The 18,428-nt window shown below is 43.1% G+C and overlaps 1 protein-coding gene across 7 annotated transcripts in view; it reads left to right on the top strand.

Annotated features, from left to right (window-relative positions):
* ARHGAP26 (Rho GTPase activating protein 26) overlaps positions 1-18,428 on the top strand; it is a 421,406-nt gene that overhangs the window by 297,201 nt on the left and 105,777 nt on the right. For all 7 annotated transcript variants that reach the window (XM_061616981.1, XM_061616982.1, XM_061616980.1 and 4 more), the window contains exons 18-19: positions 9,261-9,420; positions 14,341-14,479. In XM_061616981.1, coding sequence (XP_061472965.1) covers positions 9,261-9,420; positions 14,341-14,479 — 299 coding nt within the window. The remainder of the gene's footprint in view (positions 1-9,260; positions 9,421-14,340; positions 14,480-18,428) is intronic.

Genomic DNA, 18,428 nt, shown 5'->3' with positions numbered 1-18,428 from the left:
ATTCCTCTCCTTCTCCTTCGCTCAAGTCTGACAGGGGGCTCCCCTCCCCCTCGTCTTCTGACTCTAAATCCACGGGACCCCAATTCCGCGTCCCGACACCATGCTTTTTTACTCAGCGCAAGGAGCTGCGCCCGCCATTTTATGGCTTCCTCCGCCTCATTGGTGATCTCGTGCCAATGCTCCTGCCATGTGGGAGACATGTTGGACTGCAGTGAGCCACTACCTCATGACTTGGGCTCTTCACCTAGCACCTTTGCCAGCTCCCAGTAGAAGCAGTGGGGAATGAATATAATTTCCTCTGGCAAGGCTATGGATGTTTCCCCCCCCTCTCAGTTTCCCAAGTTCATGACTTGGGTTAAGGGATTCATCTTCTCAGAGATGGATGGCTCCGTGCATCGGGTGCTTGAGTGCAAAAGAGGCAGGGAGCGACCAAGCATTCCCATAAGGGAAAACAGAGCTGGAAGTCCCATTCGCACCACTGCAGAGAGGGGAGATCTGACATTTCACGATCATACCATACCTCTGCCAGATCTCCCTTCTCTGCTTCCAAATGGCAGAGATTCCCCACCCCCATGCTCTATTATATGCAGCAGAGGAGGGGGGAAGGGGTCAGCGGTCAGTCAGGTTACCCAGCCAGACAGTGGCTGTGATCTAGCGGACCCTGCTGCCTCCCAACAAGGGTTGTTTCCCCCCCAGTCAGGCATGCATCTCACCCAGATACACCAGTATTCATATGTCTAGGCACCAGGTGCCTTCTCCCCCCCTGGACTCAGGGAATGTGGGGGCAAATGTGTAGCCAAGAACATGGTGGTGCAACAGGGAGAGTTGTCTGACTCTGATGACCTGCAACAGGGCCCTGACAAGGAACTGGGTGAGTTCTCAGAGAAGGAGCTGGAGATGAGCCAGGCTCAGCCCAGGCTGTTCTCTTCAGAGGTTTTTCAACCACTGCTCATGAAAACATGCAGAGTACTGCAGTTGTTTGAGGTGGAAGGGGCAGTAATACCCCCACCCAGTCGGGGTCAGCGGGGGCAAAGTAGGCTTTTCCCTCCACTGACTTAAAATCCGTTATTGTTCCTTTTCCCCAAGCTTTCGATGACGTGTGGGATGTGGAGTGGGCATTCACTTGCAAATCAAAGTTGCCCACTAAATGGGCCAAGAAACATGATGTCTTCGCTGAATGAATTATGGCTCGGCTGCATTTTCTGGCTGTAGACCTGCCTGTTGCTGCCCTTGCTAGCTCAGCAGTAATTCCCACTGAAGGGGAGGGAGGTCCCAAAAATCCATGTGATAAGAGGGTTGAGGGGGCCCTTCGCTGGAGCTTCAAGGTGGATGCAGTGGCCTTCAGAGCAGCTGCTACCTCTTCAGTGCTTTCCAGGGCAGTTTTTATTTAGGTGGAGGAAATGGGTGCAAAGGAGGAATGTCCTAAGTTTATTAAATATGGTTTAAAAAAGATTGGATATGCCTCCGCCTTGTCTGCGTATGTGTCCATGGATTTGATGCAATTTGTGTCGCTTTCCATGGCAGCCTCAACTGTGGCATGCCATAACACTTGGCTTAGACAATGGGAAGTGGGTGCCAGGTCACAGACGCGTCTCACAGCTCTTCCCTTTTCTGGATCAAAACTATTCGGGGAGCCCTTGTAGGCTCACCTGGTGGAAACTAGAGACAAGAAGAAGGCACTTCCGATGCCAAAGGATGAGTGAAAGAACAGGCAGAATCAGCTTTTTTGTTTGTCTAGACAATTCCAAAGATACAGGAGGCAGTCTTCCTTCAGGCCATGTTGGAATACACAGGACAGAGGCGGCAGTTGCACTCCCTCTACTAGATCAGGGACCACACACTTCACCTCAGGGAAATTTCAGAAGTGTGCCCAAAAGGCTCCCTCAGCCTGGCTCGCATTCTCCAGGTTCCCCTTCTGGAGTGGGGGCCAGGCTGCTAGAGATTGTGCCCTGGTTGAGGGACATCATCTTGGACAAATAGGTGCTAGAGACAGCAGCCAGGGGCTACTTGCTGGAGTTTGCCCAGGTCCCACACGATTTCTTCCTTCCTACCCCAAGGTCACGAAAGGCGGAGAAACACCTCAAATATCTAGAGGGCATTCAGCATTTGTTGAGCATTCGAGTGATTAAGTCCCTTGTCCCCTCGGAGAGGAACTTAGGGGTCTACTCAGTGTTTTTCTTGGTAGCCAAAAAGAATGGTGACACCTGGGACATAATGGATCTAAAATGGCTCAACAGGTGGGTGGCCAGAAAACATTTCAAAATGGAAACTCTCAGGTCTATAACCGTGGCTCTAAGAAAGGGAGATTGGCTGACTTCTGTGGACCTCTCAGGTGTATCTGCATGTTCCAGTTCATCGGCAACACAGGCGATTTCTCCAGTTCTCCTATGACCCCAGGCACTATCAGTACCGGGCATTGCCCTTCGGCCTCTCAGCACCAAGGGTCTTTACCAAGATACTGGTGGCTCTGGTTGCTTTCCTTCGAACAATGGGGATCTGTCTACCTCCCTACCTGGATGGCATATTGGTGAGAGCCCCATCATAGAGTCAGTCTAGAGTAGACATGGACCTAACATTGGCTTGGCTCCAATGGATGGGTTTTGTGGTGAATGCAGAGAAGAGTGTGCTGACTCTGTCTCAATTGATGACGCATCTCGGGATCCAACTGGACATGAGATTCTTTCGAATGAGTCCCACCACGGACTCTATTTGAGGGCTGGGTGCCTGAGCGGCATGTAAGGGAGGGTTGCGATTGTGGATATCTGCAGGGTGGCCACCTGGGCCTCTCCACACACCTTCATAAAGGATTATAAAACAGATTCATTTTCCTCAGCCGACACCAGTTCAGTAGAAAGGTGCTCCAGAAGGTGTTGCCTCATTAGACAGAGGAAGCCCACCCTGTGTACGTGTGTACTGCTCTGTTATTTCCCTAACCAGGAATGTCCTCCAGCCCTATCTAGCAAAAATGGAAATTTTCCTTACCATGAATTTCTATTTGTAGATCGGGCTGGAGGACATTCCACCCACCTCTCTGGAGTGAGGGGTTGGGGGTTTAGGGTTTCTACCAGCGTCTTACATTTCCACTTGATGTTTAGTGCTGTGTGTGTCCCTTACCATGTGGTGTTTTTCTTGCTGTTTGGTTCTGCCTTCACTTACTTCCTTTTCCTAGCTATCAACCTATGCAGGCTTCCAGTTATTGAACATCTGGATGGTTGGTGTTGATGGGGTTCAGGGGTTGTCTTTTGCCCCGTTCAGAGCAGAAGCCACGAGACTGAGATGCAGGTGCAAGTAATTCTTGTTTTATTAAAGTAATGGATACATCGAAGGCAGAGCGCTTCATAGGATTCCCTTTGCTAGCTCACTACAATTCCCCAACTAAACTCTACACATGCTCTGCAACGTATGAAGGAAGTTGACTCAGTGCCCAAATCCAGGAGCTGCAGTCTTAAATAGGAAATGTCTTAGATCGCAATCTCTGGCTGCTGCGCATGCTCTCCCTCTGCCCTGTCTGTTTCTCACGGCGTTGAGAGCGAGGTGAAGTGGGGCGTGCCTCCAGCGGTTCATCCGAAAGAACCGGTTCCTTGGTGACAGGCTCGAGGTCAGGGGGCGGAGAAGCATCTGAAGCATCCCCAAAGCCGCTTGGTAAAGGTGGGGTTACCCTGTGCTCCGAAGCATTGCCCAATGGCTCTACTGGCATGTCCGGGGGCTGCGTGTTGTCCTCTTCGGAGGCAGCATCATTCGTGGGAACTGACACGACATCAAACTCACTGCCCTCCCCAAGGTCTTGAGAAGACTCAACAACTACTGGCTCCTCTGTGCCTTCTAACTCCTGGGGAACCTGAACTCATGCCTTCCCCCTCCCTGGGCCTCGTGAGAGAGCTGGGGCTCAACATCTTTGCTCTGTCAGCTCGGTCTGGAGGGCGGGACGACTCCTTCCCCTGGAGAGGAGACTAAGAAGTTGAAGATCCTGCCTGTCATGACCAGTAGGAGGAGTCATCCCTAACCAGGAATGTCCTCCAGCCCTATCTACAAATAGAAATTCACTGTAAGGAAAATTTCTGTTTTTTGTAGAACAGAAAAGGAATTTTCAGTTACCTTCATTCTGACATGATTCACAAATTAGAAGCAGTTTATTAAGACTCACCAATGTGGCTTTTCTTCCCTTTCAATAAAAACAGGTGTCAATACGCTTTGCATTTAAATCATAGAGCGAAAGGGGGGAAATCAAAACATTACAGCTGAATAATAGAAAGCTGCAAGCATTTTAGTCCAGCATTTGTTCACAGAATGTAGGTCTTCAGGCAACAGTCAAACTCTTAGATATACAGGTCAGAGTTGGCAAGTCGTACTCCCATCTTATTTCCTCACCGTACCAATATCTGGAAGAAATGGATCCTCCAATAATCCTCTGCTTCTCAGAGCTAAACTATGGTTTGGCTTAGTGTTACATCTGAATCTGAGCTCATGTTTTGTCTTGCTCCAGACAATCCACACACTAGAGTCAAGGCTTATTATTGACTTATCACTTACGTTTTTTCTGGGGAAGATGAACCACAATCCTAAATTGAGACATAACACTAAGCCAAACCATGGCTTAGCTCTGGATTGAATGGCAGCAGAAGGATTGGTGGAGGAGCAAAATGGGTGCAGTTTTTCCTCTGAGTACCAGCTCACTTGTACATTCATGCTTATCCATAGTTTGGCTTGGTATTACATGTGAACTGGGCCATTGTTTAGATATGATTTTGTTTTTTATGGACTAATTTTAATGTTGGTAAAGTGTTGGAAGTATTTTACAAAGCACTTGTGTTTAGTACTTATAGAACGTGGCAGTAATTTCCCTGGTAGAGCAAAAGCTATGAATGTAATAACAGGGCACAATGTTTGTTATATATTCACCACACTTTCATATAAAATATCACAGACCTAAAAACACAGTATTACAATAAAAAAAATCAAACACATCAATAAGAGCTGGTTGGCAACGAATCTCAGAAGTGAAAGGCCTGTCTAAATAATAGAATTTTTAGAACATGTCTAAAAACAAGCAGGGATGATTCCTGCTGGACCTCTATTGACAAGGAGTTTCACAGGGCAGCGCCAGCCACAAGTCAAGCCTCAGGGCATGTGGGACCACCAGTATTGCTCCATCAGAAGATCTGAGCGATCCAGGCGTAGGAATAAGGAATCAGGCTGTTCTCAAGGTACTTTGGGCCCAAATCATTTAGGGCTTTGTGAATTAGCACAAGAACCTTGAACCTAGCCAAGTGGTAGATTGGTAACCAATTTATCTCTCTCAGCGGCATGTTGCTAGTAGCTTGCGTCTGTGAGCAATCTGGACACTGCATTCTGCACTAGCTGCAGCTTCTAGACTAGGTACAAAGGCAGCTCCACAAAAAGTGTGTTACTGTAATAGAGACTTGAAGTTACCAATGCATAGACCACTGTGGTCAGGCTATCCTGGTCCAGGAATGGTCACAGCTGCTGTACCAGCTGAAGCTGATAGAAGGCACTTCTAGCCACAGAGATCGCTTGGGCTGCTAGTGACAAAGATGGATCAGGGAGAACCCCCAAGCTGTGGATCTGCTCCTTCAGAGGAAGTGAAACCCCATCCAGAACAGGCAATTGATGTCTCCCAGACACGGGGACAACCCACCCACCCACCCAAAAAGCCTCATCTTTCTAGGATTCAAATTCAGTTTTTTAGTCTGCATCCAGTCCACCACTGCATTCAGGCAGTGGTTCTGGACTTGCACAGCCTCTCATGACTGGGATGTAATGGAGAAATAGAGCTGGGTATCATCAGTGTCCTGATGACACCTTACTCCAAAATCCCTTATGACTGCTCCCAAGGGCTTCATAGCCACTAAATAACAATGGGAACAAAATAGTTCCCTGTGACACTCCATAGCATAAACACCAGGGGCCCAAAGAGCACTCTCCCAATGCTACTCTCTGGACATGACCCTGCTGCAGGCAGGAAAAGAGCCACTGTAGTAGCACAGTGTCACCCATGCCCATCCCACAGAGTTGGCACAGGAGGATATCATGGTCAACAGGATGAAAAGCCACTGAGAGAACAAGATGAAGGAGCAGGTTTGCATTCCCCTTGGTGTTCTCTCTATAAAGGTCATCTATCAGGGCAGTAAAGGCTGATTCAGCCCTGAACCCAGACTGAAATGGATCCAGCTAATAAGTCGCATACAGGAATGTCTGCAGTTGTTCCGTCACAACCTGTTCAATCACCTTCTCTAAAAAGAGGGTATTTGTCACTGGGCAATAGTTGTTATAATCTGGTCAAGGACTAGTTTTTTCAATAGTGGCTGCACTACTGCCTCTTTTAAGGCTGCAGGCATCACTCCCTTGCACAGTGAAACATTCACAACTCCCTGGACTGCCCTAGTCAGTCCCCTGCTCCTCAGCTTGATTTCACCAGCCATGATTGGCAGGGATCCAGAGGGCCCATGGTTGGACACATACCTACCAACACACTGTCCACAACATCGGGCCATGTAACCTGAAATTGATCTCACAGAGTTGAACAAGATGCAGCATTGGACACCTCAGCTGGTACTGCACCAGTACCAGTGGCATCCAAATCAACACCGGGTCAAGCAACTTTGTCCTCAAAATGGTGGGCCAAACAGTCACAGCAGGCTTCTATTGCCACTAGAGGCTTGCCCTACCAGCAGGTGAGACCAAGTTCCGGACAACCCAGAAAACCTCTGCTGGATAGTTACTTGAAGCCACGATGGAGGGAGGGAAGTAGGACTACTTTGCTACCTTTATTGTTGCTTGAAAGATGCAATGATGCACTCTAAACACTGCTCAGTTGGCCTCGGAATGGGATCTATGCCACCAGTGTTCTAGCTATTGTCCAGTCTCGTTCATCACCCATAGCTCATTATAATACCAAGGAACACTGCAGAGTTCACAGTGCCTTAGAGAGTGCTCAGGAGTGATCATGTCAACAGGTCTTCTCATCTTGCCATTCCAAGACAAAAGCGTCAATAGGATCACCTGCTGTATCCACTGAGAAGTACCTCAGAGCAAATATCATTTGATTCCATGAGATTGTACCGTTTCACATTTGCAGATAGAGGAACTGCATAATTTAACACACTACTACATTAAAAAACACACCAGCCAACCACCTCCAGTTCTGCATGTAGAAATGTAACATATATTCCTTCCTGATATTCTAGATGGCTTTGTATTCAGAGAGGTGTTTTTTGTGGGAAAGCATGTGTAATGTTCTATAAGATATTTTATTTATGCTTTTTATTTTCTTAACTTATAACTCATAAACTTTAAGAAGAGAGGAAGTGGTTACGATTCAAAAATATTGGGAAACACGAGCAAATAATTGCTTGAAATAAAGATAGATATTTAAAATGTAGAGGTACTTTGCAGAAGTCTGGCTTAGAGAAGATTAATGGTCAGTCTAGCCATAATCATCAGTATATGCCATCCAAATCTGCCTATAGATGTCTGGAAGCTGTTACCTGTAATAAACTGCACATTCAAATGAGGAATCTGGCCACTGTATAATTACTGATGAAAATTTGTCTTCCAAGTGCTGGGTGAATTTTGTATTAATATGCCTATTGAGAGTTGTGCTGAACCATTAGATCTCTGTCTGGAATAGATCTCTTATGGTCCAAGTAACTTTTACCAGCATTTTCCCTTGTTCTGTTTTCTGTCACCATAATACAATGCTATCCTTATATAAACTTCTTCCTGTTGCCAGACCGTATGTAGCAAATCACATAGTGTGTGTACCTCAGAAAACGATCCTGTTGGTCTTTCTCTCTCTCTCTTTTGGCCATACAAGTCTCTGCTACCTGTTTATCTTTCTGTACCTACCTTATCTGCTTAGAGTGTCTTTTGGAACTGACCTCTGATTTACCTCTGACCTACAATTTAATCCTGTCCCGCAGTAATTGAAACAATTACTTTCAGTTTAGAAAAAAATTGGATCGCAATCATCTCTTCATTCATTAGCGGTTTCAGTTTGCAGAGACCAGTGGGTGTATAGCTCATAGTGGCTTCATTTGTGATATTTTATCTCTCACTGAAATACATAGGCTTTGTGTGATAGGTTTCATTGGTGACATCAAAGGAAATTGTCTCTCATCACTGATCTGAGTGAGTCAGGGACATACTGTACTTTAGATCAAAATCATGTATAGAAGAACCATGTCCGGGCACAATAAATAATACTGTTATCAGCCCACGGATCTGACTATGTATCATAGAACATTTTCCAGTGCATTTTCATATTCAGGTATGACATCAATCTTCACTACACACTAGCAGATGTGTTATTGTTCCAGTGTAAAATTGCCATCCAGAATTTACCAGCAAATCCATTCTATTCTGTTTCAACTGAAATCCTGGGTTCCTCTCTCAGTGTAATGGGTATTAAATTAGCATAGCATAGTTAGAAACAATATTTTCACCAGTAACTGCTGGTGCAAATGGGTTATTCTGTTCTCTGCAGAGAAATGTCGTTTATTTACCCCCTTACATATCATACTCTTTTGGCCATACTCTGTTTACAGTTTTGCTAGTATTTGTGTGCCTATTTTTTTATCTGCCAACTGAAGATAACCATGCATCTAACAAAATAAGCTCTAGTACATAAATGCTTATGCCATAATAAATCTGCTTCCAGGATTCTTTGTATTTTTCTGAAAGAGACTAATATGGTTGGGACACTGAAATTTGTCATGGTGTACCAGTTTCCAAAGGAAGATTGGAACTTGACATATAGTTTTTAATTGGTGCATTAATTGGTATGTGTTTATGTGTAAGTGGGAGGATGAGAATGTTGAATCCTCATGGGTTGAATTTGGGAAGAAAGGGTAGAACACTACATGGTAAAGAGGGTGCAAGCACTGTGTGCAGGAGTTCTGAAATTTAAATTTAGTATTTCTTCAACTTAGAAGGCATGTAGCCTTCTAAAAAACACACACATGGCCAATCAAAATATACAGGAATATGAAAGTGAATGAGAACATCTGCTCATCTGTAGTGCTTATGTGGACCGTGTGTACAGCACTTCAGTTTCCAATATATATCTAGAAAATGGAAGAATAGGTTATTTATCTCTTACCAGTTGGATTATTAAGAAACCTGTATAGCAGACAGCCTAGTTAATTGTGCTGTTCCACACTGCTGAGCACTGCAGGTGCTACCAGTGGTTGGTAGCATTTTTACTAGCCTGTTTAATATAATCTCTTTTTGCTTTATTACAGTGTTGCTAAGAACCACAAACAGAATCTAATGACTGTTGCAAATCTGGGGGTTGTTTTTGGACCAACATTAATGCGACCACAAGAAGAAACGGTTGCTGCAATTATGGACATCAAATTCCAAAATATTGTGGTTGAGATTTTAATAGAAAACCATGACAAGGTAACGTGTGAATTTATGCATCTTCCAGTATCTTTGTTTGCAAATACTTTCTAATCTAATGCATGTTTTCCAGCTGCTCTCCTCCACAGAATTGCAGGTAGAGACAAGAGCTTTAATTTCCCCATCTCCGTGAGCCTGTCTATCTATATCCTGAACCATTTTGCTGAGTTTAGCAAAGGAGTATTAGCTGAGTTAGGAGGAAAAGGTAATAAAATGTTTGGTAATCTTGTAGCATTTCACAGAGGCAATGCCTGCCCCAATGCACCTTTAGACCAGAATGGGGGTGGGAATCTCTGTCCCAGATTTTGCTGGACTACAACTGCCATCATCCTTGACCATTGGCCATGCTGGCTGGGGCTAATGGGAGCCCAGCAACATTTGGAGGGCCAGAGTTTCCCCAACCCTGTTTTAGAGGGAAAGTAATGCCTTTGGATATCAGTTGTTAGTACACTAATACTTACTTTTAATTCATACCAGATTTGCATGCCTAGGAACCAGTACATCCAGAGAAAGGGTAACAGAAATTCTACAATAAAATGTGTAAGACCTGCTGGTGGTACAAACGGCATTACTTTTCCCCTCCCTCCCGTTATAGTGATAGCTTACAGCTGAATAGGGATAAAGGGGAAGAGAGGAAGGGAGAGAGGATGCAGTGGTAGAGCATCTCTTTGTATACAGAAGGTCCCAGGTTCAAACCTTGACATCTCCAGGTAAGGCTGGAAGAAATTCCTGTCTGAAAATCTGGAGAGCTGCTGTCAGTTGGTGTAGAAAATACTGAGCTGGATGGAACGATGTGCTGACTCTGTATAAGGCAGCTTCTCATGTTTCAGTCTTCCAGGTAAGACATTAGTTAAATGTGAGTGTCCCCAGAAGACAGGGAAAGGGCAAAGACAGCAAAGAGGGGAACAGGCTGGCTCTCAACCCCACCCCCATTTAACCTTTTGTTTCCAGTTGATTTTCTTGAATAACTTGAGATTTTCAGTGAAACATACATACATTTCTGAGATGTAAGTCATCAAAGATTAAGAAATCTTGTCACATCAGTCAGTTGACACTCATACAAGATTGTTTTGATTTCTAATTCATGCTACGATGGTACAATTTTCCAACAGTTTCTTGTATTTGAGGAATTAGTCTTTCAGTTTTAACCTCTGCATCCTTCCTGATGTTGAACAAAATGAAGACTCCCTTGTATTAGTAATCAAATGCTTGGAATTCACTTAGAAGAGAAAAAATGCAAACTGCTCCTTATATGAATCATTTTCTCCCCTGCCCCCCCCCATTTTAGAAAATAATGACTGAAGAAGAACTGGTAGAGTCTGTTGGTCAAATGTAAGACATGTCGGGGGGTGGAAGTAGCAGCAGATGATATCTGTAAATAATCAAAACTGTTCTCCTGTGCAAATTGGCAGATCATGATGTCTACTCAGGGTGGTTGTGTGTGCTTTACATTTTAAATGTTAATCATTTGATAACAAAGCATGTATTGCAGCTTTCAGGACTCTTCACCATTTACTACTTTCTAGCAACTGACATATTGTACTGGATGTATATTTTTCTCCCTTTATGGAAATATCATTCTATTACTCCTTTAAAGCAGGGATGAGGAATCCCTATTTTAATGTCTTACAATCAGCCATCACAAAAACATACAGTTTAAGACATTTAGCTGATAAAACCAAACCCCAAACAACTTGAAAAGCCAGGCACAGCAATAGGTAAAAACCTAAGAACCAAGCAGAAGCAGAGCAGTTTTCAGCAAACATCTAAATGTTAAAAGAGAAGGGAACCTGAAGAATCTCTAAGGAAGGGAATTCTAGAATCTCAGTGCCACCAGAAAAAATGACATGTCAAAGGAACTCCTCCATCTAATCTCAAAAGAGAGGAGGACCATGAACAGAGCTTCCAATACCAATTTTAAATGGCAGACAGACTCATATGGAAGAAACGGTATAATTAAGGTCCTTCATGTGCCAAGATGTTCACATGTGAGCAATGTATGTCCATGGAGGGATTTGCTTTAGTTCTCCTCCCAATAGCTAACCCCCATGCTGAGCCTCTTTTTCCCCTTCCACTAGTTTGCTTGGGCATGAGGAGAAGATCAGCATGTCGTCTCTCTGTGTGGCTTACTTTGGGAGGTCTCTACTGAAATGTCTAAATCTGCTTAGTTAGGACAGGTTTTGGCAAGCAAAAAGTTCATTTTCTCTTATTCTGTCCTAATATTGACCAGTTACTAATTATTGAGCAGTTACTAATGTTCCCTTTGGGGGCAAGGTTCTTGAGGACGTGGTTGCGGATCAGGTTCAGGTTCTCTTGGATGAAACTGATTTTTGGATCAATTTCAATGAGAGATTAGGCCTGGTTTTGGCACAGAAACTACTTTGGTCACTATGTCTGATGACATATGTTGGGAGAGAGGCAAGGGAGCATGTCCCTGTTAATTCTCTGTGATCTCTCAGCGGCTTTCAATACCTTCAGCCATGGTATTCTTCTGGAGTGTCTGACTGAGTTGGGGGTGGGCAGTACTGTTTTGCAGTGATTCCAGTCCTACTTGGATGGTCTTTTTCAGAGAGTGATGCTTGGGGAATGCTGTTCAGCCCAGCAGAACCTTTAAAGTGGGATTCTGCAGGGTTTGATTCTGTCCCCCATACTATTTAATATCTGTATGAAACTGATGAGTGGCATCATCTGGAGTTTTAGAGTATGTTGTCAGCAATGTGCTGATGACACACAGCTCTACTTTTTTACATCTGTAGGTGTGTCAGTGGATACGCTAAATCGGTATATTGCCTCAGTAATGGACTGGATGAGAGCCAATAAACTGAAGTTTAATCCAGATAAGACTGAGGTACTGTTAGTGAGCGGTTTGTAGACCAGATGGATGGGTTGTGGCATGCTCTGGATTAGGGTACACTCCCTCTGAAGGAGTAGGTTCATAGCTTGGGGGTACTCCTGGATCCATTACTGTTGCTTGAGGCTCAAATGGTCTCGGTGCCACATAGTGCTTTCCATCAGCTTCAGCTGGTGGCCTAGTTGCACCCCTATCTGGACAGGGATAGCCTAACTTCTATTGTCTATGCTGTGGTATCCTCTAGAATAGACTACTGCAGTGTGGGGCCATCTTTGCAGACAGTTCAGAAACTTCAGCTGGTGCAGAAGTTGGTGGCCAGATTGGTGACCGGGGTAAGCTTGTCTGCACATATTACACCAATTCTGGCATGGCTGCACTGGATACCAATTAGTTTCTGGGCTCAATTCAAAGTGCTGGTTTTGACCAGTAAAGACTTACATGGCTGAGGACCTCAATGCCTCAAGGACTACCTCTTCCCATGTGAACCAACCCAGACCCAGCATTCATCATCAGAGGCCCTTCTTCATGTGCCCCTCCATGGAAGGCTCAGAGGGTGGCAACGTGAGAATGGGCCTTTCAGTGGTGGTCCCCCAGCTGTAGTATGCTTTTCCCAGGGACACACACCTGACACCATCTCTATCCACCGTTATGTGTCAGGCAAAAACCTTTCTCTTCACTCAAGCCTTTGGCCTCTTACGTATGCTGCCCCAGTTATTCATTTTATTATTTTGTGGGTTTCTGATTTTTTATTGGCTGTCAGGTATGTCTGTGTTTGGCTTTTACTCTATTGATGAGTTTTAGATTTTATTGATTGTATATGTTTTTATCTATAGTTCTTGTTTTAAATGTATAGGGTTTTTTTTCAATCTGTTGTAAATCACTTAGAGACTGCTTGGTATTAGGTGAACCGTGTAAAGCCACATCATGCAAGATGTAGTCTTAGTGTATCTGTTCCAGAAGCTTTTCAGATCACAAGCATTCAGTTTCAGGTGCAAGGAATTTTGAGCTGGAAACACCATGAGGAACCCACAGTCAGAATCACATCATGGAGGCAATTATATCTAATCGGTTTTCCTTGCCTGTTTGAGAAAGACAAAGAGCAGTGGTTTAATATATCTTGACAGTGCTGCCACTAGGGCAGCACTTTGGGTTGAAGATCCAGGACCCCACTCAGCAAGAGAGCCCCCAAATGCTGTGTTAACCCCTTTTTGAAGCAAGTGAAATAGTACACATTACCATCTAAAGACATCCTTCCCCCCTCCCCCTGCCAGACTGTTATGTCCAGAGTCTAAAATTACCTTAGCTGCTCCACTGCATCTTGATATAGATTACTGGAAAAGGCAAGTAAGTGCCTGCCTCACAGGGATCACCTTCTGCTTTTCAGTGGTGTAGTTACTACAACTTTGATTTAAATCCAAATACTGATTTACAGTAAGTATTTAGATAATAATCCTACTGCCTGTGTGGGCTTCATAAAGGAAGAAGATTTGCAATTTAGAATAGTGTGAGTTCGGTGAGGTCATTGATTAACCTGTCAACTTGCCTTTAATAAATTTCTGATTAATCAGTGCATGTCCTCAGTATGAACTTAAATCCATGCATCTTAAGATCAGTGTGCAGCGTTTGAATCTGCTGTTGATGTCAGCAAAGAAATTGCAGCTAGAAGCTTCCTGGAACAACCAGCTGAATTACAGTTTGATAAAGATTGCCAAAATACCCAGTATGAAGGCCATGAAACTGCCTGCATAATCAGAAAAGTTGAATGGTTTCTAAGGAATTTAATAACATATGTAGACTCTCATCCAAATTAAGGTGGTCTCATTTGTAAAGTTAATAATTACTAAACCAAGAAAGACTTTTTTATTCTTATAATAAAAATTCTTACACTAATTTTTCCAGCCATTGTTGAGAGCTGGTACTCCCCATGTATTTTTTTCACATTGAATTGGCATTAAACCCATGAAACTTGCTCTCTTCTGTTGTGAAGCACTGGAGTACCTAAACGCTTTTGCATTCCTGACTAGTTTTTAACCCCCTCTCTTTTCTTTTTTTTTAAAAAAACACAATAGATATTCAACACAGTTCCAGATATGCCACAATCAAATTCTCAGCTACTTTTGTCTCGAAAGAGGAGTACAGATTCCAAGCCACCATCGTGCAGCGAGAGACCCTTAACTCTCTTCCATACTGTGCAACCCAATGAAAAGCGTAAGTATCTTATTTCTCTGTGCAATAGGTTCTGCTATAATACTACATTGCATTGTCTCAGGATGGCCAGGAGACTCTGTTCTTGCATTATCAACAGCAATGAGAGGGAGACACACCTGCGAGGGTACGGCTTCAAATTTCTAATGTCTTGGTTGTCTTCCTGGCCTCTCTATAGTAACAAAGTCAGTGCAAATAAAAGCAATAGATACACCCATTCTCTCTTTATTCTTTTCCTCTTCCCAGTCTATGATCAGGGTAACACAATCCCACCCACAGATGAACACCCCCGTGATTGTTGGTCACTGGCCTGATATTTTATGATATGGTGGTATAGCAATACTTTTCTAAGTAAAAATAAGTAAATCATCAATAGCAGTAGATATGGTGCCCTTGTTACTGCTTTGCTTGCAGGTAACTTTCAGCAACTCTTTGTCTAATTCTCATTAGAGCTATGCAGATGCAGTGCAAAAATATTTTACCCCCTGCACGGCAATTTTTGTGAGGTTTTTTTTAATGCAAGCAAGCAAAGAGCCAGGCAAAGAATAGATGTCAAACTTAATCACCATTAAAATGATTTGCCATTGGGAGACTCCCTCTGGTTTCTTTGTGTTTAAATACATTCCCCCCTTATATTCTTATGTATTTCTGTTCAACTTTGAAGAATTGAAATTTTGTGTCCTTCAGAACAGATTTTTTTATCAAAGCAATCTCCGTTCAATTCATTGTACTTTCATTTGTGACCCAGTCATTACTGATCTCCAGGCATTCATTATGACTTTTTATTTGGTCCTTCTAAACTATCTTGCATGCACCAAAGAATGGACAGTGCAGAATGTGCACCATCTTGTCTGAAGCATCTATGTATGCCTGTTACACCATGTGCCTATGGCAGGGAATCATAATTAATAGTGTCTGGCGCATGCATATGCTGTGAAATAGAGACATGTAGCTGCTTCAGAGGTAATGATGTAAACCAGGGATGGTTTAAATCTCGGAGTGTTGTTGTTGGACTACAATTCCCATCAACCCTGACAATTGGCCATTCTGACTGGACCTGATGGCATTTGGAATCCAACAACACCTGGAAATCTGCAAATGCCCATCTCTGGTGTGTATTATTTATCTGTAATCTTTTGAGATAGCCCTTATGCTTATGAAGTTGGTGCTTTAGCATGATGAACACTGACTGCACAAGAACACAATGGGCCAAACTAGACATGATGTTAAATGTGTTTGCATTTAATATGCATGTTGTAGAAAATAGCAGATGCCAAGTGGTGCCTTCCTCTCAATGCCAATAGCAGATCTGGAGGAGTGATTTTAAAAAAAATGGCCAGGACCATAGCATAAACTCACCTTCCTCCCTGTTGCAGTAATGCTAATAATGAGGGTCTTCCTAGTGGCTGCCTTTTGCATTTTAAAAACTGTGCACATTAAATGAAAAGATGCTGTGAATCTGTAGTTCAGCTTGGAGTAGGTACATAAGCTGTATCTGGGATGTTGGCCTGTTGCTGACTGGGGCCAAATCTTAACAATCAGATGTGTTTATCATGAGATAATTTGTGGCCTTTTTCTGTTTTCTAAATTATGTTGGGATTTTTTTTTATACTGCTAAGGTCAGTACCAAGACTTCAGGGGAACTATACAGAAAATAGTCAAAGATTTTATTGCAGGCCATAGGCCATCGCAATCAACATATAAAACAGTCAGAAAAACAACATCAGCATAACAAATTGACAATTACAAATTTAACTTAATATTAAAATTGATTAAAAACATTAAAAACATAAAATGACTTAGAAAGGCTGTGTAAAACTATACAAAATACAAAACTCTAGCCAACCTGAACACCAAATTTAACTAGATATTTAGCTCTCAGATTTTGAGCTGCAAGGGCATAGTAGGCCACTTGATAAGTGGTCCAGTAATCGTTATCAGCTAAAAGATAAGAAATACGTTGATTAACCATTCCAGGACCAATCCGGTTAATTAATATGTCTAGAAATCTAGATCTAGGGTGCTCGTAAATCGGGCATTCAAATAAGTAGTGGATCAAGTCTTCTACTTTCCCACCTTGGCAAATATAGAGTCGCTGATCATATGGAATGTTTTGATAGCGCCCAGTTAGCATAGCACTGGGCATGATTTGAAACCGCAAGGCAGTGAAGGCCTGTCTTAAATGGATTGGTAGATGGTAAGTTAGATAGTTTGCCCTTTTATGATCCAGTTTAAAAAGTCCATACCATCTAGAAAATTTGGAGTTAGAAATTTTCAGGTCGTCCAGCCAAGAGCAGTGGAATGTTAACTGTTCGTGGATATTATATTTATATAGTGCTTTAATAGACATTGTTGGAATGTGGTATTCAGCAAGGATCGCCCAGAATTTAGAGGACCAAAAATTACCATGTATAGCCACCTCAAAACAAGTCTTCGCCAAAATCTTAGAGTTTGAGTTAGATAAAGATGTCCAGTATGACATTAGAGATTTATGTATGCGAGCGCAAACTGGGAGCAAATCAGTTTCAGTTCTTAAAAAGGCAGCAGGCGTGCCAGGGGGTAGGCAAAGAAGGCATCTCAAAAAGTTATTTTGGATCGTTTCTAGTTGTGTTAGAGAAGGGGCTATCCATCCCCAGATTGCTGCTCCATAAGTAATCTGTGGGATTACCTTACTTTGAAAGATTTTTAGGGCGGGGGCCACAAGGTGACCCCCCAAAGTCCTGTAGAATCTGAGAATTTTCCCTACCTCTCTCACAGCTGTTAGTTTAGTGGCTAACAAGTGTTTTGTCCAAACAAGGGTATCTTGGAAATGTATACCTAGATATTTGAAAGACCGGCATTGTTCTATTGCATAAGATCCAATAGACCATTTATGCATTTGATGCCTCTTACCAAATACCATTATTTTTGTTTTCTTATAATTTATGTAGAGGCCTTCATTTTTACAATAGATGTCTAAACTCGACAATAGCCTTCTCAGACCTATAGGTGTAAGGGAGAGGAGGGTCATGTCATTGGCGTAAAGGAGCATAGAGATCTTCCTGGCCCCGGCTGAAGGAGGGAAGAATTTTGGGCCCGTAAGTTCAGTAACAATGTCATTCAAATACAGATTAAATAGCAAAGGTGCGAGAAGGCAACCTTGCTTAACACCTTTATTAGTCCTTATTGGGTCTGTTAGATTATTACCTACCCTGATTCTAAGGGAATTGTTGGAGTACAATTCTCTAATTAGATAGAGAAGGCGTTTGTCTATATTAGAACAGGCCAACTTAGTCCATAGACTGTTTCTGTCAATAGAATCAAAGGCCGCAGCGAGGTCGACAAAAGCGGCATAAAGATGTTTGGTAGGACCCATTATTGACTGTCTGGCCAGGAATAGTAGAGTAGCACAATGATCTAAAGTACACTGTCCCTTTTGGAACCCTGCTTGTTCCGGTGCTATTATTGAATTTTCTACTTCCCAGTCTTCCAGTTTCGTTAATAGGAGCTTACTATATAGTTTGGCTCCTATATCAAGTAAACTAATAGGTCTGTAATTATTTGGATCGTCCTTTGTTCCTTTCTTAAAGACAGGGATGACTATGCTCTGTTTCCAGCCAGCAGGAATGACACCAGTGTTATTGATTCTTGTAAATAATTTAGCCAGAATGGGGACCCACCATTCGGGAAAGTTGGTAAAAAGCTCGGGAGGGATCATATCCTCTCCAGGAGCTTTGCCTCTTTTTAAGGAGGCAATGAGTGAACGAACCTGGGAAGACGTGACAGGGGGCCAGGTGGTATTTTTGACCTCTTTACATAGTTGAGGGACCGCATTAAGAATTATTGGTGCTTCATAGAGTTTGGTGAAATGGTCAGTCCACGTTGATGGAGATATTTGACTTGTGGAGTAATGTTTATAATCACCAGAACCTCTGGCTACCAGCTCCCAAAACAAGCGGTCATTGCCTTCTAA

The sequence above is a fragment of the Rhineura floridana genome, chromosome 3, assembly GCF_030035675.1.
Source record: "Rhineura floridana isolate rRhiFlo1 chromosome 3, rRhiFlo1.hap2, whole genome shotgun sequence".
Classification (NCBI taxonomy): Eukaryota; Metazoa; Chordata; class Lepidosauria; order Squamata; family Rhineuridae; genus Rhineura; species Rhineura floridana.
This window is presented reverse-complemented; position numbering and strand designations above follow the sequence as displayed.